At 51.3% G+C, this 20,509-nt stretch overlaps 3 protein-coding genes across 7 annotated transcripts in view; 2 read left to right on the forward strand and 1 right to left on the reverse strand.

The window, feature by feature from the left end:
* CENPT (centromere protein T) overlaps positions 1–921 on the reverse strand; it is a 46,583-nt gene extending 45,662 nt beyond the window's left edge. For both annotated transcript variants that reach the window (XM_048816476.2, XM_048816475.2), the window contains exons 1-2: positions 788–921; positions 119–251 (exon numbers count right to left, since the gene is read on the reverse strand). In XM_048816476.2, coding sequence (XP_048672433.2) covers positions 119–250 — 132 coding nt within the window. In that variant the 5' untranslated portion in view covers position 251; positions 788–921. The remainder of the gene's footprint in view (positions 1–118; positions 252–787) is intronic.
* Positions 922–4,615: 3,694 nt separating this feature from the next.
* On the forward strand, positions 4,616–7,774 carry THAP11 (THAP domain containing 11). Its single transcript, XM_048816483.2, has one exon. It carries the CDS (start codon positions 4,761–4,763, stop codon positions 5,460–5,462), a length of 702 nt encoding a protein of 233 aa, XP_048672440.1. The 5' UTR covers positions 4,616–4,760; the 3' UTR covers positions 5,463–7,774.
* An 8,226-nt stretch (positions 7,775–16,000) lies between these two features.
* Positions 16,001–20,509, forward strand: part of NUTF2 (nuclear transport factor 2) — a 51,865-nt gene continuing 47,356 nt past the window's right edge. Inside the window, exon 1 of one of the 4 annotated variants that reach the window (XM_048817168.2) lies at positions 16,001–16,129. The gene's annotated coding sequence lies outside the window, so the exon portion shown is untranslated. Of the gene's footprint in view, positions 16,130–16,384; positions 16,480–16,710; positions 16,810–20,509 lie in introns of those variants that run through there. The other 3 variants (XM_048817170.2, XM_048817167.1, XM_048817166.2) reach the window with 3 other exon arrangements.

Raw genomic sequence — 20,509 nt, forward strand, 5'->3', positions numbered from 1 at the left:
TGTCTGCTAGACTGAAGATTGTTTTATCATCAGATTTTTGGTTTCTATGTAGGTACGTATAGGTTCAGAGTCAGAAAATCCCAAGGTGATATCAAAGCATCAGAGGAGCAAATGGTACCTTTCTCCCCACGGACTGCTGGACCCTCTGTTTCATTTTATGGCGCAGGGCCATCGAGGGAGATGCCGCCCCAGCCTGCTGACCGACTCCGGTAGAGCTCCTGGTCCTGGGGGAAGTCCTGGTGTCAGACATGCTGCAAAAACACACAGGCAAGCACACGCTGTTCAGTGAGCAGGGTGGGGACAGGCTCAGGGCGGTGGGGTAGCAGGGTGGGGACAGGCTCAGGGCGGTGGGGTAGCAGGGTGGGGACAGGCTCAGGGCGGTGGGGTATCATGGAAGCGCTGCCCCAAAGAGGGCCTGGGGGTCTGGGGGCTGATGCAGGCTCTACAAGCTGCAATAGACCAGGGGAGTAAAAAGCTGGACAGAGCAATGGGGCCCAGCCTTACACAGCTGGGGGGGGGGGGGGAGGGGCGGTCTTTGCCACCGGGCGCAGTCATGGGAGGGGGAGGTGGCCCCCCGAGGACGCCTCCCCCCCCCCCGTGGCTCGGTTTGGGGGCAGAGCGCCCCTCGTAAGCGCTAATGGTTCCCTCCGCCCCATCCCCCATAGCTGAGCCTGGGGACTGAGCCCCCCTCGCGGGCACCAGGGGTTCCCTCAGAGCGCCCCCGTCGGCACTAGTGCTCCCCTCCAGCCGCCCCCACCGCTCTGGGGATGGCGGCCCCGATACCTACTCGCCGGGTTCCTCACGCCCCAAGGGGAGGTGCGAAGCTCCGAGTTCGGTTCCCCCCGCGCGAGCCCAGCCCTGCCCAACGGCAGCGGGCAGCTCTTCCTCCCGCCTGCCGATTCAAGCGAAACCTCGCGAGAACTCCCGACCAGGCCCACCGCGCGGTGACTGCTGGGAGCGGTAGTTCCTGACGCCATGCGGTGTCTGCTGGGAGTGGTAGTTCTAGCCCCGCGGCAGGGCAGCCTCTCTCGAGCTTTTAGCTTGCCCTCCCCCACAATGTGACTCGGGGGTGGGTGCAAGCTGCCTCAAACACGGACACCTGCCCCCTCCAAGCTAAGTAATTAGGTAGAGCAAAAAAATCGCCCACCCACTTTGGGGGGGACCCAGCTTCTTTGGCCTAGCCTCTCCTGCTGTTCTTCTGGAGTTCACATCTGTAGTTTGGATCTCTCCACTTGTGTTTGGGGGACCCACAACAGCACCACTACTGAAAGTGCTGACATTTCAGGGGCTCTGAGCCCTACTTCTGCACTTTACACCTCTCTACACTTGGTTTCAGACTAGCCCCACACGGATCACCTATGTCAGTAAGTTTGCATGGATGGTACTTAGAAAACAAATTCGTTTTCTTGTAAATAGGATATATTTGATCTGGGAGAGACAATCACACTCATGCCATTTTTAAAAGTTCACTTTCAAGAACAGAAACAAAAGGTATGGGGAAATCATTGAGGAAGAGGGAGGGAAGTTAATCCACAGGCAGGGCCGGCTCTACGCTTTTTGCCGCCCCAAGCAGTGTGCCGAATTGCCACCTGAAGAAGGGAGCTGCTGCTGAATTGCCGCCGCAAGCAGCCAAAGAAGGCGGCTGCCACTGAATTGCCACCGCAGGACTGTGAAGATACAAGCTGCCACCGCATTGCCCCTGTGGCGAAAAAAAACCAGGCCGCCTTAACAACACACGGACTGCCGCCCCAGGCACCTGCTTGGAACACTGGTGCCTGGAGCCGGCTCTGTCCACAAGGGTCACCATACATCCCAGCCCAGGCATTTTATGTTAGGACATGGGGATCATCTGAACTCTAAAACTAGGTGCAGTGTTTCTCAAAGTTTTGGAAGCTGAGCCTTACTTAAGAAAAATTAAACCAATTCCTTTGTACTCCTCCTCTGGAACTCCACCATGTGTTGTTAAAGGTCTACACAGTTTAAGGTATATATCTTCCTCAGCAAACAGAGCACAGGTCTGTTTAGAAAAGACAGAACTCAAATAATGGGTGCAAATGATAAAGAACTATTTTGCAGAGCACAGGCTTCTCTGCATTTTCCTATGCTTTACTATGAGACTATGAAACACTTAGTAGTCTGTTTGTAAACCTTCTGCATTGCTTTGTCAGAGACACATTCCACTTGCCAACAATTCCAAAAAGCATAGTACTTCCAGAGAAATGTAGTTCTGTTTGGGCAAGGTGCACTCTCTGGGAAACATTTTTATATGTGGGTGCAGTGGGAGGCATAGATCTGAATGGACAAGGTATACTGTGGGACTGGGTTGCCCACTGTCTTTGTCCCTGTTGAGCTCTGGGGAATGCTGCCCCACCCCTAGGACCAGGATGCTTGGATAAAGGGGAGGTGGTTTGTACTGCCAGATTGCACCTGTCTTTCACGCCCTGGCCAATGTGGGTTATGTAGCTCAGCTGCCTGCCTAGCTCCCGCTCAGGAAGGGAGTTTCAGGGATGCAGTGCATTGTGGGTTATGAATGGAAGTCCTTCGATGCAGTACAGCAGGTGAGTTGCATAGTTGCCTGGTGTGTTGTGACTCTACGTCCAATTTGTTCTGGAATGTTTACATCCCATCACTGCAGTATCTGAGTGGCTCACAACATTTATTTCATGACAGGTTTCAGAGTAGCAGCCGTGTTAGTCTGTATCCGCAAAAAGAAAAAGAATACTTGTGGCACCTTAGAAACTAACAAATGTATTTGAGCATAAGATTTCGTGAGCTACAGCTCACTTCATCGCCACAAGTACTCCTTTTCTTTTAAGGTTTATTTAGTCTTAGCAGTTCTCTACAACACAGCAGGTGCAACATCACCCCCCATCTTACCAATGGGAAACTGAGGCACAGTTTGAATGGCATGGCATCACACAGGGACTCTCTAGGAGAGCAGGGACCTGAACCCCAACCACTGGGCCTGCCTGTCTCTCTCACACATATGCCCCTATGACACCAGTATTTATCTTCTGTACTTCCACAGGGTCTCATCTCAGCGACAGTGCATTGTGGGGCAGGCAGTTTCTTGGCTGTGGGGGTCCGGGCCCGGGGCATTGTGGATCGGGCAGTCCCTGCCCTCCGCACTGTGGGGCGGGCAATCCGTGCCGATCCCCTCACGGTGGATTGCGGGGCCGTCAGTTCGGGGAAGTCCCGCTGCGGTGTATTGTGGGGCGGGCAGGCTCGGCGCACTGTAGGCGCGGAGCACTGCGGGACAGGCACTCCGGCGCGGTGCACTGTGGGGCGGGCAGTGCGGCGCGGTGCATTGTGGGGTAAGCAGTCCTGCGCAGTCTAGGCGCGGTGTACTGTGGGGCGGGCAGGCTCGGCGCACTGTAGGCGCGGTGCACTGTGGGGCGGGCACTCCGGCGCGGTGCATTGTGGGGTAAGCAGTCCTGCGCAGTCTAGGCGCGGTGCATTGTGGCGCAGGCCGCCCGGCGTGGTGCATTGTGGGGCAGGCAGTCCGGTGCTCTCCCGGCGCGCTGCACTGTGGGGCGGGTAGTTCCGGTTCCGCGGCGGCGGGCACGGGGCGGCCTTGCGGGAGCTGTTGTCCCTCCCGGCGCGCTGCACTGTGAGGCGGGCAGTCTAGGCGCGGTGCATTGTGGGGCGGGCAGTCCAGCGCAGTGTAGGCGCGCTGCACCGTGGAGTGGGCAGTCCGGCGCGCTCCCGGCGCGGTGCATTGTGGGGAGGGCAGTCCAGCGCAGTGTAGGCGCGCTGCACCGTGGAGTGGGCAGTCCGGCGCGGTGCATTGTGGGGCGGACCGTCCGGCGCGTTCCCGGCGCGGTGCATTGTGGGGCGGGCAGTCCGGCGCGGTGCATTGTGGGGCGGACCGTCCGGCGCGCTCCCAGCGCGGTGCATTGTGGGGCGGGCAGTACGGTGCGGTGCATTGGGGGTAAGCGGTGCAGTCTAGGCGCGGTGCATTGTGGGGCGGGCAGTCCGGCGCGGTGCACTGTGGGGCGGGGAGTTGGGCGCCCCGTAGGCGCGGTGCACTGTGGGGCGGGCGGTCCGGCGCGGTGCACTGTGGGGCGGGCAGTCTAGGCGCGCTGCATTGTGGGGCGGGCAGTCCGGCGCAGTGTCGGCGCGGTGCACTGCAGAGCGGGCGGTCCGGCGCGGTGCACTGTGGGGCGGGCAGTCCGGCGCAGTGTCGGCGCGGTGCACTGTGGGGCGGGCGGTCCGGCGCGGTGCACTGTGGGGCGGGCAGTCCGGCGCAGTGTCGGCGCGGTGCACTGCAGAGCGGGCGGTCCGGCGCGGTGCACTGTGGGGCGGGCAGTCCGGCGCAGTGTCGGCGCGGTGCACTGTGGGGCGGGCGGTCCGGCGCGCTGCATTGTGGGGCGGGCAGTCCGGCGCAGTGTCGGCGCGCTGCACTGCAGAGCGGGCGGTCCGGCGCGGTGCACTGTGGGGCGGGCGGTCCGGCGCAGTGTCGGCGCGGTGCACTGCAGAGCGGGCGGTCCGGCGCAGTGTCGGCGCGGTGCACTGCAGAGCGGGCGGTCCGGCGCGGTGCACTGTGGGGCGGGCGGTCCGGCGCGGTGCACTGTGGGGCGGGCAGTCCGGCGCAGTGTCGGCGCGGTGCACTGTGGGGCGGGCAGTCCGGCGCGCGGCACTGTGGGGCGGGTAGTTCCGGTTCCGCGGCGGCGGGCGGCGCTGGGGCGGCGGGCGCGGCGGCCTTGTGGGAGCTGTAGTCCCTCCCGGGGCGCTCTCGGCCGCGGCCGGCCGGCGGGGCCATGCCGGGCTTCACGTGCTGCGTGCCGGGCTGCTACAACAACTCGCACCGCGACAAGGCGCTGCACTTCTACACCTTCCCCAAGGACCCCGAGCTGCGGCGCCTCTGGCTGAAGAACGTCTCGCGCGCCGGCGTCAGCGGCTGCTTCAGCACCTTCCAGCCCACCACGGGCCACCGCGTGTGCAGCGAGCACTTCCCGGGCGGCCGCAAGTCCTACCTGGTGCGCGTGCCCACCATCTTCCCGCTGCGCGGCGTCAACGAGCGCAAGGGGGCCCGCGCCCGCCGCGCCCGCCCCGCCCCGCCGCCCGCCGCGCCCGCGCTGCTCTTGGCGCTGCCCGCCGAGCCGCAGCCCGGCCCGGCCCCGCCCGGCGCCGAGGACGTGAAGCCCATCGACCTGACGGTGCAGGTGGAGCTCGGCGGGCCTGAGGCGCCGGCGCGGCTGGCGGGCGAGGAGGGCGCGGCCGAGGGCGGCCCCGCGGACCACTCGTACTCGCTGTCGTCGGGCACCACGGCCGAGGAGCTGCTGCGCAAGCTGAACGAGCAGCGGGACATCATCGCCCTGCTGCAGGTGAAGATGAAGGAGATGAAGGGCAGCATCCGCCGCCTGCGCCTGGCCGAGGCCCAGCTCCGCGAGGAGATCCGCGAGAAGGACCGGCTGCTGCACGCCGCCAGCGCCGGGGCCCGCAAGCGGCCCGGCCTCTGAGAGCCCGACATCCCCGGCCTGCGGGGTCCTGGCGGCCCAGCCCGTGAGCTGCCCGGCCCCGCCTGCGGATCACGGCCCCGGTGCCCGCCCACGGACAAGCCCACGCAGCCTGTGCAGGGTCACGGGGGGATAAACTCATTGACTGCCAGCCTCTTCATGGGAGCCATCACCAGGGCTCCGTTCTCTCCATCCTGGCTGTGCCAGCTCCACCCACCTGAGCACCACTGGGTACTGGAGAGGGGAGGGGACACTGGCTGCCCACTGCATTTCCAGCCCCAGGTCCTGGTGGGTGTCCATGACACCATGCTTCGAATGTAGGTGGCAGCCAGTGCCCTCTCAGCGCTAGGTCTCCCCGTGCTGCTGGTTCAGGAGGAGCTGTCCCTGCGTTGTGACAGCATTTGCAAAACTTTTCTAGAAGGGACCCATGTTACCACTAAGTGGATGTAGGGCGATGAGCATCAGCGACCGGACGAAACTTGGTACAACGTTAACTTGGGTAGCAGTCATGCTGCTCCCTGCCAAAGCATGTTTAAAACCATGACTGGTGTAGTGTCCTCCGTAGAAGTGAAAACCAGTGTTCTGTTTGGCCTCCTTAAGCAAAGACATGAGAAAGCTTTAGAAGCCCTGTCAGGCTGATGTTTCTTCAGTAAATTACTGATGCCATTAGAGACTGCCATTTCACGTGTGAAAGAATCCCTTCAAACTAAAGAGTGCTACTGTATGGTGTAGTCATTGCTTTCTCTTTTCATTACACCTGTAGTTGTTACAGATTTACAGATGCCTTGATGCTCTTGACAATGACAAGGATTATTCTGATCTGGTATACTGGCTTCATTCCTTGTTCGCATTCAGTAGCTACAGTTTGTCTCATTGGCTTAAACATTTGACTCCTCAAATATAACTAAGAGGCATACTGGGCTTTAAAACCCTAGCTTTTTCACAAAGACCTTGGTTGACATTTTGGCTTAGATCACAAGTGAAATGAGTTTAGTCTCCAGTGACTCTGCAAATCCTTGTTGCTTGCTTGTAATCTACTTGGCACAACTAGGTTTGGATTATATCCTGGCATTGCTCCAGGATTGAGGAGCATTATAACCCATCCATATGGGATTCTTGCACTGTCTCTGGAACTAGCCAGTGTTAGTCCCCCACTTTTCACGGACAATAAAACAAAACTGTCCAGAAAAATTGTGGGGGGAGAGAGGTGACACTACCACAGCTTGGATTGAGCTTCCAGTAACTTTCAGATTATTATTAGAAAGCCAGTGAAATTGGTAACTCAGTGCTCCTGGGGGTCTGATACATCTGAATGGCTCCACCTTGATGCTTATATTTAATGCTTTGCATTTGAACAGTGATATGCTTTAGGAAAGAACAATTCACCAAAAGCGTGCCCTATAATTACATCAGAAAATGCCCGGACTCTGTGTTTCGGCCAAGTGTGGGGGGGAGTTAAATTGATTAACTACAGGTTTGGGATTTTAAGATCTTTCTCTTGTAATTAGAGTACATTACACTCCAGAGTGGATTGGGCTGCAGATTTTACTAGATTTTATACACCTTTTCTAAATGTACAAATCATCTTTAGTTGGGAAGTACTGAAATCTTTGTAACACTGACTAACTTTTAGCTGGCCAACTGTCCAGTTCAGTCTGTCCCCGTAGCTGGCATTACTGAGTCTGAAGGCTGCATGGGTGATTTACAGGAGTGGGCATATGCCCAGCTGCCATTCAGTATCCAGACAGCTAAGCTGGACTTCAGTAGGTGCAGCTGATACTATGATGAGTGGGTCAGTTCTCTTGTCTATTGACTTGGCTGGTTGATCAGGAAGATGAGAGATCTATTCATGTACTAAAAATATGTATAATTTCATTTTTAATTTATTTTTCCAATCTGATACCTGGCTCAGACTGCAGCTACCTAATGTGCAGACTTCAGTGCAAGTCACAACTGCATCAAGTTTTCATGGGGGAAGGACTGGCAAACTTGCTTGCTACACTGTGTCGGATTTAACTCATGTAACATGGTCAATCGATCTCACTTTGATAGCTATACTTCCATCAAGACAATAGGCAGCACGTCTCTTTTTCTTGCATATTATAAATGAGACTATTTGTGCCTCCTAGCTGCCTGAGAGTGTTTAGAATGTGCGTGTTGTAATAGTCATGGTACTTTTCTACCATTGTAATGCACTTCAGGACGTTCAGCTATTTGGAGTGCTGGACTGGTTAACTGCTGGACTGTTCCATTTCTCCAGGTTACACTGAGGTGCTAACATGCCTAATTTTAATAAAGTCTATTTTGTTTTGTTATGTTTCCTATTTCAGTGCTGTATAATGTATGAATGGTGCCCTGAGGGCCTGTCTTTACAATACCAGAGGTCTAGTTCGTATCTGCAAAGTGTCCTAGTCTAAACCACAACTTGGCACTGTGCACTTTAATACAGACTGAGGTGCCCTTCCAAACATCATGAGTGTAACAACTGACTTGTTGAATCTGATCTAATCCTATGTAACACAGTCTCACCACAATTAGTACTTTCAGAGCATATCATAGATGAGGTGTCTCACTGCCTTACACACTGACTGTAGCCTCATAGTACCTTTGTGGGAGAAGGTAAGCATTACCTCCAGAGAGGTTCTAAGGAAAGCTGGGAATGGAGGTGGGACACCTGCAGCCTCAGTCCTGTACTAGGTTTCTCAAAGTTTATCTATTGTAACTTGACACGTTTCTTTCTCAAATACTTCTACTGCCTGGAGGACCTTTTATTATTGGTTCCCACTGTTGCAAATATATAGAGCCCATGTTTTCCAGTTCAGATTAGGTTTCCCCTGAATGCACACCTGCCTTCATGCCTTTTGGTTGCACTTACCCTTCTGCTGAGAGTTCAAACAGGGCTTCAGTGCCACTTCCTAATGTGCTCAATAGCTGCGTCTCTTACTCAGCTGGATTCTGTGTTGGGGCTGAGGTTGTTCATCACACAGCACTGTCTGTCATATTGAAATTGAGGATAGGAGTGCTCCTGTTTTCTTGGGGATTGGTTTTCAGTTCAGGGAGCACGCGAACAGTCTTGCAAATGCCACTGTACTGAGAGAAATTATTTTCACTTACTGGCACATTACCCTTTGGGCTCTTCAAATCTGCAATTAAAACTCAATGCTCAATTTTGTAGAGGATTTTTTTTGGCAGTGGTATCCACAAATTCCTAAACTAGTTCCCTGGAATCATTTGTAAAGAACAGTGAAAGAAAGATGCAAAACTGGCTGTTGCTTTTAGATTTTGCCTTATTACATTTACTTTCCCTATAACTTCTCCAAAATGAAGGTAAGTGGGCGAGGGTAATGCAGTAGCTCTGTAAAACAGCACCTTAGGCTTGGCTCACTATATTCCTGTGCTATGTTCAGTTCTAGTAGCAGTTTTCCTTTTGAAAATAAAAGATAGGCAAGCAATGCTGGCATAAGCCCAGGTACCTCTTGTGCACCTACACTTATGGTAGCAGTGAGAGAGGTCCTGGAGGCCAAATTTAGGCTGTTAGGAAAGGGATTCAAGTCCTGGACCTCCACGGCAGTAGTCTCTGAAATGCTTCCAGTTTCTTGCACAGTTAGGCAGAACTGTGGAGTCTCATGCTCGATGAGACAATGATATTGGGAGGGCGGGATTTAGGTTAATTAGGAACTGGAGAATCTTGGGAAAGGAGGCGCATACACAGAAAGATGGGCTCCACCTAAACCAAAACAGAACCAGATTGCCAGCCTGTAAAACTAAAAAGGTAATAGAGAAGTTTTTACACTAAGGGCTGGGGAAAAGCTGACAGGTGTGGAGGAACACACAGTTCAATCAGACATCTCTTAGGGGAGCATTTATTAAAGAGCAATTGCCCAGACCTCTCCCTGAAGACAAGTGCAAGGTGATGCATACTGAAAGAACAATTCCTCAGTTTTGAGGAGTCTCAAGCATAGTAGCTACAATCAGTCTGCTGTGAGCAAGGGAAGTGAATAAGCACCTAGGAGCCTGCATCTGTGAGTTCACCCATAAGGGCCAGAAAGCAAAGGGGTAAATTACCAACCAGACCCACAGCAAGGAGAAAGTACTGCTTTAATCCATCACATTTACAGTTCCAGTGCACAAATATCTCTTCAATGCTGATCTTTGCTTTTTATTTTGTCTAAAGCCTCTTGGGAGCTTGTTCTCAAACCTTGCTTAACCCCATTTTGGTTTTAAAAACAAGTATTGCCCCATGCAGGGATTAGGCTGGAGAGGGAAGAGATTACAACATACCGCTAGCCAGCAACCTCCCAGCCACTACAGCATTGTTCCCTGCAGGATATTTCTCAGAGCTCTTCCCAAACTAGTTTTCAGTGGGTTTCTCAAATTTCCTCTGCTGGAAATCCTTCCATTCCAGGTTTGCACCCAGTTTCCCTTCCAGCCCCCCCCACCCCCTTGCAGTTTCTGAACCTCTGGTTCCTCCTTGAAGAGCACCTGCCTCAGCTCAGTGACAAGAACTCCTGATGGGGTGGGCACTGGAACCATAGCAGAATCCATGGGACCAAGTAGGGTTGTTGTGCAGATGCAGGAGACTCCCATGAGAGCTAATGTTATCGCAGGCACAGGACACCAGACTGTGACCAGTGAGGGAGGCGGGCATCAGGGCTGGTGTCATCCTGAGAAAGGCTGTGATGGGGCTATTTCCTGGGTTGTCTGCATTACCTATTGTTTGTTTTCTGGAATCTCGTTCCTCTTAAAAGGTTACTAGCGAGTCTTCCTTGCCCTGCCTTGTGTACTGGGGTGCCTTCCAGCTCTACATCCTGCTCCACAGGTAAGTATGGCCTGGGGCCACACCTAGAGAGCTTCCTCCCTGGCCGCAACAGATGCACTGGGGCAAGTCCCCAAACCAACCTTGTTGCTCTTCCCTGCCCCACCAAGTTCTCCCAACTGCCTCTGCACAGAACAGGGATGGTTCCCATTTTTCTGCAGGAGCCGGAGGAGTGTTTGCTGAAGGCTGAACTGCTCCTGCACATGCAATGAGATACACAAACAAATGGGGGCTTCTGAGGAGGTCCTTTCCTTCCACCCTTTTTGAATCAATGTTATGGAGCAGCATGGATCTGGGATAGTGGAGCTGGAAGTGGCATTGTTGGACCTGTGTGACCCATTCTACCCTGGGCAGAGGAGGAAGAATTAGACTCCCACAGGCCACTTAACTGCTGCATAAGTAGGGAGAGATAAGATGGCTCCAGTCCTTTCCAGAGGCCGGGTAGCTGCTGCCATGTCCTGCACTGCAGGATAATTCCATCTATTTAGCTTTGGAGGCAGCTCTGCTATCAAATTCTGTTCCCCTTGGATCCAGACTCCCCCTGCTGACCATCGTGTTGTTCTGCACCATCAGTCCCAGTGCACTGCTTTTGGCCAGCGAGTGCCTCCACTCCTCTGCTGTCCCTGAGAACCTTCGAAATCCTCTATAGGAAAAATGTTAGCATTTTGCTGAAAATTCTGCTTTGGGCCCTTTGTCAGAGCAGCCTCAGGAGCCTGCATGTAAAGCTGCCCTCAGAGCTGCACCAGCTGCAGTGGGCTCAGCCTGCTCTCAAGGGCTCGCTCAGCTGGCTTTTTCAGAGCTCAGCCATGGAGTAAGCACAATCCTCCTTTTCAACAAGGCCCCAGCAAGGTCAGATCTATGGTGGCCCTGCCTAGATAGCATCCAGGCTGTGATCTCCATTGCCTTGGCTTTCCCCTGCCCCCACCACACTTCCATCCTGGCCACGTACACCAGACAGACTAACTTGCATTAATCCAAAGTCTCACCATTGAGGCTCTCCTGCAGGGGAGATTTCTCTGGGTTTTGCTGCATCAGAGAGATACAGAAGTTTTCACAATGGAGATGGCCTTGACTCATGAGAATTCTGCACAATTGAGAGCTGATGAGAGAGTTACATCCAAAGCAGACTGTGAAGGGTTACAAAGGGATCTCACAAAACTGGGTGACTGGGCAAGAAAACAGGAGATGAAATTCAGTGTTGATAAATGCAAAGTAATGCACATTGGGAAACATAAACCCAACTATACATATAAAATGATGGAGTCTAAGTTAGCTTTTATCACTCATGAAAGACATTCCGGAATCATCGTGGATAGTTTTCTGAAAACATCTGCTCAATGTGCAGCAGCAGTCAAAAAAAAAAACAAAAACAAAAAACCAAAAACCCAACATTAAGAACTATTAGGTTAGGGATCAATAACAAGACAGAAAATATAATAATGCCACTATATAAACCCATGATATGCCCACACCTCGAATACTGTGTGCAGTTCTGGTCACCTCATCTCAAAAAAGATATATTAGAATTGGAAATAGTAAGGGCAAGAAAAATGATTAGGGGAATGGAACAGCTTCCTCTTGACCGCAGTTCAGAAGAGAGATGACTGAGGGGGGATATGATAAAGGACTATACAATCATGACTGGTGTGGAGAAAGTGAATACAGAAGTGTTATTTACCTTTTCTCATAAAACAAGAACCAGGAGTCATCCAATGAAATGAATAGGCAGCAGGTTTAAAACAAACATAAGGAAGTACTTTTTCACACAATGCAGTGAACTTGTGAAACTTGTTGCAAGGGGATGTTGTGAACACAAAAGATATAACCGAATTCAAAAAATTAAATAAGAATTAGATAAGTTAATGAAGGATAATGTAATCGATGGCTATTAGCTAAGATGGTCAGGGATGCAACACGATGCTATGGATGTTCCTAAAGCTCTGACTGAACTACAGAGGGTTGGCCAAACTGGACAGTCTCTACGCAAAAGAATAAATAGACCCAAATTTGACATTAGGAATTACAACATTCAAAAACCAGTAGGAGAACACTTCAGCCTCCCTGATCATTCAATAAACAGACTTAAAAGTGGCAATTCTTCAACAAAAAAACTTCAAAAACAGATTCCCAACTTGAAACTGCAGAACTGGAATTAATTTGCAAACTGGACACCATCAAGTTAGGCCTGAATAAAGACTGGGAGTGGATGAGTCATTACAAAACCTAATTTTACCATACTAATGTTCCCCTACTGTTACTCACACCTTCTTCCCAACTGTTTGAAATGGGCCACCCTCATTACCACTACAAAAGCGATTTTTCCTACCTTGGTATTCTACTGATAATTTAATTGTCTCGTTAGACTGACCCCCCCCCACCTGGTAAGGCAACTCCCATTTTTTCATGTATTATGTATAAATATACCTGCTATTGTATTTTCCACTCCATGCATGAAGTGGGTTCTAGCCCAGGAAAGCTTATGCCCAAATAAATGTGTTAGTCTCTAAGGTGCCACAAGGACTCCTCGTTGTTTTTGCTGATACACACTAACACAGCTACCACTCTGTACTGTTTTGTTCATTCCTTTTGAAGCAACTGGCACCAGCCACTGTTGGAATACAGGATACTGGGCTAAATGGACCAGTTGTCTAACCCAGTATGGCCATTCTTATATTCTTATGTAAACTCGCCAGGGTAGTCATTGTCTCTTGAGTGTGTTTATACAGCACCCAGCACAATGGGTCTCCCATCTGGATCTCATTTTGGAGAATACCTCTGCTACTACCACTATTAATACAGAACCAGGAAGCAGCAGCTGCTGCTGCTGCCCCTGTTCTCCCTCACATCAAAGGGCTGGAGCCCAGCCCAGCCAGCTGCAGCAGCAACTCCCAGCCCACAGATTGGACTGGAAATTGAAGGGCAACGAGATCTGCCTGTGCCTAGAAACCATTTGGGAGACAATGTCTGAACAAAAAGAAAAGGAGTACTTGTGGCACCTTAGAGACTAAACAATTTATTTGAGCATAAGCTTTCGTGAGCTACAGTATGCATCCGATGAAGTGAGCTGTAGCTCACGAAAGTTTATGCTCAAATAAATTGGTTAGTCTCTAAGGTACCACAAGTACTCCTTTTCTTTTTGCGAATACAGACGAACACGGCTGTTACTCTGAAATGTCTGAACAGTTTTCCCAGAAGCAAAACATCCCCACAATGCAACTCTCTCCTCCCTCCACAAGCCACCCAGCATTCAGCCCCTCACACAATCAGTACTCTGCCCCTCCTCACAAAATCTTCAAACAAAACAGCTCCTGGAGCTCCGCTCCTCTCAATAGCTGACGGGTTCTTCTTTCCCCCTGAAAGCACTGCCCTCCATGGAGTGGAAGGCAGCTGCAGCTTCTGACCAGTCAGGGAGAGGGAGCCCTACCCATGATATACAGCCCCCTGCAGTCAGGGCTGGTGGAGAAAGGATTATCTTTGCTTGCTGCTGATAGTTGTGCTTCCTTCCTTCCCTGCAGCAGTAGGTGCAAGGCACAGAACACAGCTCAGTTGGGCAGCCAGAAAGCTCGACATGGCAGTAGAGCTGGAGGGGGAACATAAGAATGGCCATACTGGGTCAGATCAATGGTCCATCTAGCCTAGGATTCTGTACTCCAAGAGTGGCCAATGCCAGGTGCTACACAGGTAAAGAACAGAACAGGCAATCCCTGAGTGATACATCACCTATCATCCAGTCCCAGCATCTGGCAGTCAGAGGTTTAGGGACACCCAGAGCATGGGGTTGGGTCCCTGACCATCTTGGCTAACAGCCATTGATAGACCTATCCTCTGTAAACTTATCTAATTTATTTTAACCCCCTTATAGTTTTGATCTTCACAACATCTCCTGAAAACAAGTTCCACAGGTTGACCAGATTGATGGACTCTCCATCTAAAAACTAGTGACTTGGCAGATCTGTGGGGAAAGCCCAGGGAGAGAGCACAGAGCCCCCTTTCATCCGAAGAATGGGCCTGTGGCCCAGCCAGAGGGAGAGAAACAGGAAATTGGCTGCCCAGGTCACTGCTCATCCAGGCTTCCAGCCCAAGGATGGCATCAGCCACCTGCAGTCACCAGCTCTAAGCTGTGAGGAGCCAAGGGATTGTCAGGGGATGCGATTATGTTTTCAGGGGGAAAGACGCCCACTAACAAGCCTGGGAATTTACTGAGGGAAGCTGCCTGCTGCATTCAATACTGCACTGTGGCTCCATTCCTTTTGTCTCTCCCACTCCAGCAGCACCCTAGCTTCCTCAGCTTTCAGCCGCAGTCCTGCCTCTGTCCAGCCAACTGCTCTGGGAGGCAGAACTCATGAGCACAAAAGAAAAAGTCTCATCCCAGTAGCGGTCACTGCAACAGGAGTCAGGTAGAAGCCTCCTGGGATGACCTGTGGAAAGCTGGGAATCTTCAGGGCTTAAACCATGGTTTCATGGCCCTTATGCTGCCTGGAGGCTGGGGGAGCTCTGACCACTCCTTGCATGAGGTCCAAGACAGTGGCTGGATTATTTCTCAAAATCCTGAACCTCACAGCTCTAAATACCTGTTTCTGCATTCTTCATTTCCTTATAATTATAAACCCTTCTTATAAACCCTCTCTGTTATGTGTCATTAGTGGCTGTCTGCCACTTTACTGGATTGTGCACGTTTCCAGTGGAGTTGTGTTGGTTCATACTTCCCCTGCCCCGCTTTAGGATTCTTCTCCTTTGGGGCTTCATTATTTACCAGAGGAATACCTTGCCCCTTCCAGTCTCATTGTTTCTTCACTTGCCATTCCCAGGGAGTATTTCTTTTTCAGATTTTTCAATATAACTCTTGTTTTGAAAGTTAGGTGAGCTTTATGGGGAAAATCACATCTGTTAATTTTTCAGATTGATTTAATAACTTTACCCAATTCCTTCATTTGGCTCACTCATGGCCAAGAGGTCTAGAAACATCAGACTATGTTCTTGTATGGACATTTTTATTCTCTCACCTTTTTCATGATTACCTCTTTCTGTTGAAATAGCATCACTGCACTATTATGTCTACAGGATAGCTTCCCACTGCAGGAGGGGAGAAAAGGGCTCAGTGGGCCACTGCAGCTTTTGCTAAGTTTAAATTTAGCAAGTCTTTAAGAATACTTTGGAGCAATAAAACAAGTTTTCTCTTTTCCACACTTTCTGAGGCTCCGTTTGATTCTAACATTCTTCATCTGCACCGTTTCCCTCCTTTCTCCTTACCTCTTGCTTCACTCACAACTGCAGATGGACCGCTGTGTCCACTTTCTCATGACTCCCACATCAGAAGTCCTTATCCTATCATCAAAATCAGCTCTCTCTTCTTTTTCTTAACAGCCAGGCATTTAGTAAGAAAATCAGTTTCCATTGCTTTGAATTCTTGCAAAAGTTCCTTTGTTTAACTGTTTGGTTGGTATTTTTCCATTTCTTTTTCTGCCCTTCTAAGATTAGGCACCACTATGTCTTCCCCTCCAGTCTGGGATGAATTTTCTTGACAAAATAGCTCTCTAGTCTTTGCCTCCATTTAGGAGTGGCCATTAGGCAACTAATGGACTAGTTTCTTTGGGGTGCATGGATTTTAGGAGGCAGAGAACCTATGCCACCAGCACCACCGTGGTAGATGATGTCACTTCCCCCTGGAAGAAGAAGAAGAAGATGGGGTTTAAGGAGAGAGCTGAAGGAGATATTAGAGGCTGCTTGGCCAAGTAGAAATGGGAGCGTGTCCCAGCGAAAGGCAGCATGAGGGAAGGTGTGACGCCAAGACTCAAGAGCCACTAGAAGAGAGCAGGGAGGAGGGGCGGAGAGAGCAGGGGCCTCGCGGAGGCGGGTGAGTGTACAGCGGTTTGCAAGGCGAGGGTGATGCCGCTGCTGGAAGAGAGGGAGGCAGTGCCGCGGATCAGGGTGTGCGGGCTCAGGGGGCAGAAGGGAAGGGGGACCGGGGACAGACTGTTCTTAGGCCCCGGCCCCGGCCCCGGCCCCGCCAGAGCGGCTGCTCCCTGTACGGCAGCGCTGGAGCCGGCGGCGCTGACAGCTGAGCCCCACCCCGAAGGAGAGCGGGGCAGCCAAGCCAGGCCAGGCCCTCCACGGGGACCCCTGGCCCCGCAGAGCAGCTGACCCCGCGCTGTCCCCAAGCGGCTGCCGGGCTAGGCCGAGTCCCGCCAAGAGCGGAGTTTTGAGGTAAAGGAAACCAACAGCGCCCCGCTCCGCCACTATCCCACAACGCTCTGCGGCTAAAGGGCGCTAACGGCAGAATGTTGTTTCGCTGCCTTTCATTCAAGCTGGGAGTCGGTGGGCGGCCGTGACGCGTGGCACGCCGGGAATGGTAGTCCGCGCGCTCCCAGCCGGGGCTGTTTATTGGCTGCGGCAGGACTCGCTTTCCCGGCGTGCCACGGGGGGATGGGCGTGCCCGGGCGGGGCGGGGAGCGCGGGGGAAGGCGGCTCAGTGGGTTCAGGCCGCGCTCGGTGCCGCCGCCATCGTGGGAGCCGCGCGGTGAGTGCGGGCCCCAGGTAGGCGGGCTGGGCAGCGGGAGCGGAGCTGCGGGCCGGAGCCGGCCCGGGCAGCATCGCGGTGTGGCGAGGGGGCGGCTCCGCGGGCCTTGGCGCGGTGGGAGCGGGAGCCGGCGGTCTACTGCCGCCCGCCCAGCCCGCTGCGCCCTGACAGGAGGGGCGGGGGCTCCAGGGCAGCGCGGTGACTCGCCCCAGCCCCGCGCGGAGCTGCCCTTCTCGGGGCCGCGCGGGCCGGGCCCCTGCACAGTGCGGCGGGAGTCGCTGCCAGCAGCCCCGCTGGCCACAGGGGCCGAGCGCAGGCTGGTCACCTGTGGCCGGCTCTGGACTATGTCCGCTGTGAAGCTGCAGAGCTACTCGGTGTGGTATGAAACCCGTGGCTGGAAGCAGTACCTCTGTACCGGGGGCTGGAGGGCAGATAATGTAACGCCCGCTTTTAACAAGGGGTCTGTAGGCGATCCTGGCAACTACAGGCTGGTAAGCCTGCCTGCAGTACCGGGCCAACTGGTTAAACTATAGCACAGAATGATCAGATACATCCAGGAACAGGATTTGTTGGGGAGGAGTCAAGGTGGCTTTTGTGAAAGGAAGTTGTGCTTCACCAATCTATTAAAATTCTTTGAGGGGGTCAACAAACGTGGACAAGGGGGATCCAGTGGATATAGCGTAGTTGAGATTTTATAAAGCCTTTGACGAGGTCCCTCACCAAAGATTCTTCAGCGAAGTAAGGAGTGCTGGGATAAGAGAGAAGGTCCTCTCATGAATCAGTAACTTGTTAAAAGACAAGGGGGAAAAGTTAAGAATAGATGGTCATTTTTCGCAGTGGAGAGAAGTAAACAGCAGGGTATCCTAAGGATCTGTACTGGTACCAGTGCTGTTCAACATATTTATAAATGATTTGGAAAAAAAGAGTAAACAGCGAAGTGGCAAAGTTTGTGGACAATACAAAATTACTCAAGATAATAAGGTCCAAAGTAGACTGCGAAGAGTTACAAAGGGAACTCGCAAAACTGGGTGACTGGGCAAGAAAACAGGAGATGAAATTTAGTGTCAATAAATGCAAAATGATGCACATTGGGAAACATAAACCCAACTATACATACAAAATGATGGAGTCTGTTAGCTTTTATCACTCAAGAAAGACATCCTGGACTCATCAAGGATAGCTTTCTGAAAACATCTGCTCAATGTACAGCAACAGTCAGTTTTGTTTTTTTTTTAACAACATTAAGAACTATTAGGCTAGGGATCAATAATAAGACAGAAAATATCATAATGCCACTATTTAAACACATGATATGACCACACCTTGAATACTGCATGCAGTTCTGGTCAGCCCATCTCAAAAAGGATATATTAGAATTGGAAATAGTAAGAGCAGATGATTGGGGTATGGAACAGCTTCCCCATGAAGAGAGTCTGTTCAGCTTGGAAGAAAGATGACTGAGGGGGGTTGATAAAGGACAATACAATCATGACTACTGTGGAGAAAGTGAATATGGAAGTGGATTTTTTTACCCACGAAAGCTTATGCCCAAATAAATCTGTTAGTCTTTAAGGTGGCACCAGACTCCCTGTTGTTCTTGTTACAGTTATTGTTTTTTGTACACTCTTCCTATTGGAAAGCATTACATTGAGATTTCTGGAATCTTTTCCATCTAGGAATGCTTGCTGCTTTAACTGTAGTCTGTCCTGTCCTTGTAATAACTCAGCTGTACATATAGTTCTTCAGAGAGCTGCTGTTTAGACCCATAATAATTCATTATCCCTCTTGAGATGCCTTTATAATAATTCTCTCTCCGGTATTTCCAGTGTATTGCATTCCATTTCTGTCCGTATCTGAAAGGTGGTGCATAGTGTTAGAAGTGAGGCGATCCTGAGTACTAATTCCATCAGTGTCACTGACTTGTAAGATCTTGGGCAAGTAACTTTCTCTGTTTCTTTTTTTCCCATGTGTAAGATGGGAACAATGTTTGCACTACATCAGGGGAGGGCAAACTACAGCCAGCGGACTGAATCTGGCCCAAGGGATTGCCAGCCCTGTGGCACCATGTCCCTTTGGCCCCTGCAAGGTGGGGAAGAGAGCTCTGTGCCCTGCCCTCGCCTGCAGATACTCTCTTCCCCCCCTCCCTGGCCCATGGGAGCTGCGGGGCGGGAACGGGGAACCAGGAACTGCGGCCAATGGGAGCTTCGGGCGTGGTATCCACAGGTGAGGGCAGTGTGCAGCGGAGCCGTCTGTCCCATCCCACCCCTAGGAACCACTGCCAGACATGCTGGTCACTGCCAGGGTAGGCAGGGAGCCTGCCTTAGCTCTGCTGCATGCCGCTGCCACCCCAGAGCTGCTCGAAGTAAGCGGCGCTGGGCTGGAGCCTGAGCCCCCTGCCCTGACCCCCTCCCTCACTCTGCAATCCCTCCCACACCCCAACCCCCTGCCCCAGCCCTACATTCATGGCCCTCATACAATTTCCCCACCCAGATATGGCCCTCAGGCCAAAAAGTTTTCCCACCCCTGCACTACATGTATGTTGTGAGGATATGGGTATAGTGTTTTGCAAATGTAAAGTACTAAGTGCTATCAGAGCTGTAAATTGAATCGTCTTTTTTGCATCGTCTTTACTTGGATGGTTTTCTCAAGTTATTCATGTTATGTGATCAGAAGCAATCTATTGTTTGTTTTTGTTGAGTAACAAAAGATGAACCTGAAATTCATAACGCCTAACCTACAACTTGTCAGAAGGCCACTAACACTTAATAAAAGAGGCAAAATTCAAGACTAGTTTAAGAGCAAGAGCTAGTGGACAAGAGGACTCTACAGATTCTAGCTAGGAGAGCACTCAATGTGAATGTCAGCTCCCCAAACCAAGGAGGTAAATTCTGGTTCCTTGTTTTATTCTCTTTCATAGCCATATTATCCTCTGTTTCACAGATGAATGATTCAAATGTTGTTATGGCAGATGGCTATTCATATCTTACTGTGTAAGTGTGCATTACACTGAGAGCTGTCTCTGTACTGGAGATGAAACAAACTCATTAGGAGGAGATTGTAACTGTAACGTCCTTCATGAATACAAGGCTACCTCCCAGCTGGCCATAGCAACAGAACCTCTCGTCTTTTTAGGATTAGACGAGAGCCAGCATCCAGGGCCTAGAAAATGAGTTGTTAGGCTTTCTCCTTTACTGTATCCCTGACTGGGACTATTACTGTCTGACAGGTTATGACACGAAGACCAAAATGTTTTCAAATATTCGAGTTGACTGAGTGTATTTATAAATTGTCATGAGAAACATTTTCAGAAGTAGCTTACCAGTTCTTGGTAGAACTGCCTTTTTTAAAGCAAGTTTTTCCTTGCACTCTCTTGATGAACTGCACTTGGAAGTTTAATCTGGATTGGAGTCTTATGCAATTGTAAAAACTGAATTGTGATAGGATGTTAATATTTTAAAACATACTGGTAATATCAAAATATTGCATCCCTGTATTAGATCCACTGTACCTAGCCAGATTTAACTGAGTCAGTTTTCCCTTTGTATACAGATTGCTTTATGGATGACTAGATTCAATAGTAGTTCAGCTGAAATAAAATACTAATTGGACCACCACATGTTAGTACACTACACGTTTGTGTTTCAGAGCAGAAACTGATACTTAATTATCTCTGTGTGAATAATCTCCTCTTAAAAAGAGAAACTGCTGAAAAAAGCC

Source organism: Caretta caretta, chromosome 12 (assembly GCF_965140235.1).
Source record: "Caretta caretta isolate rCarCar2 chromosome 12, rCarCar1.hap1, whole genome shotgun sequence".
Lineage (NCBI taxonomy): Eukaryota > Metazoa > Chordata > Testudines > Cheloniidae > Caretta > Caretta caretta.

Coding starts and splice junctions, on each gene's coding strand:
- THAP11 (XM_048816483.2), top strand. CDS start 4,761: ATGCCGGGCTTCACGTGCTGCGTGCCGGGCTGCTACAACAACTCGCAC.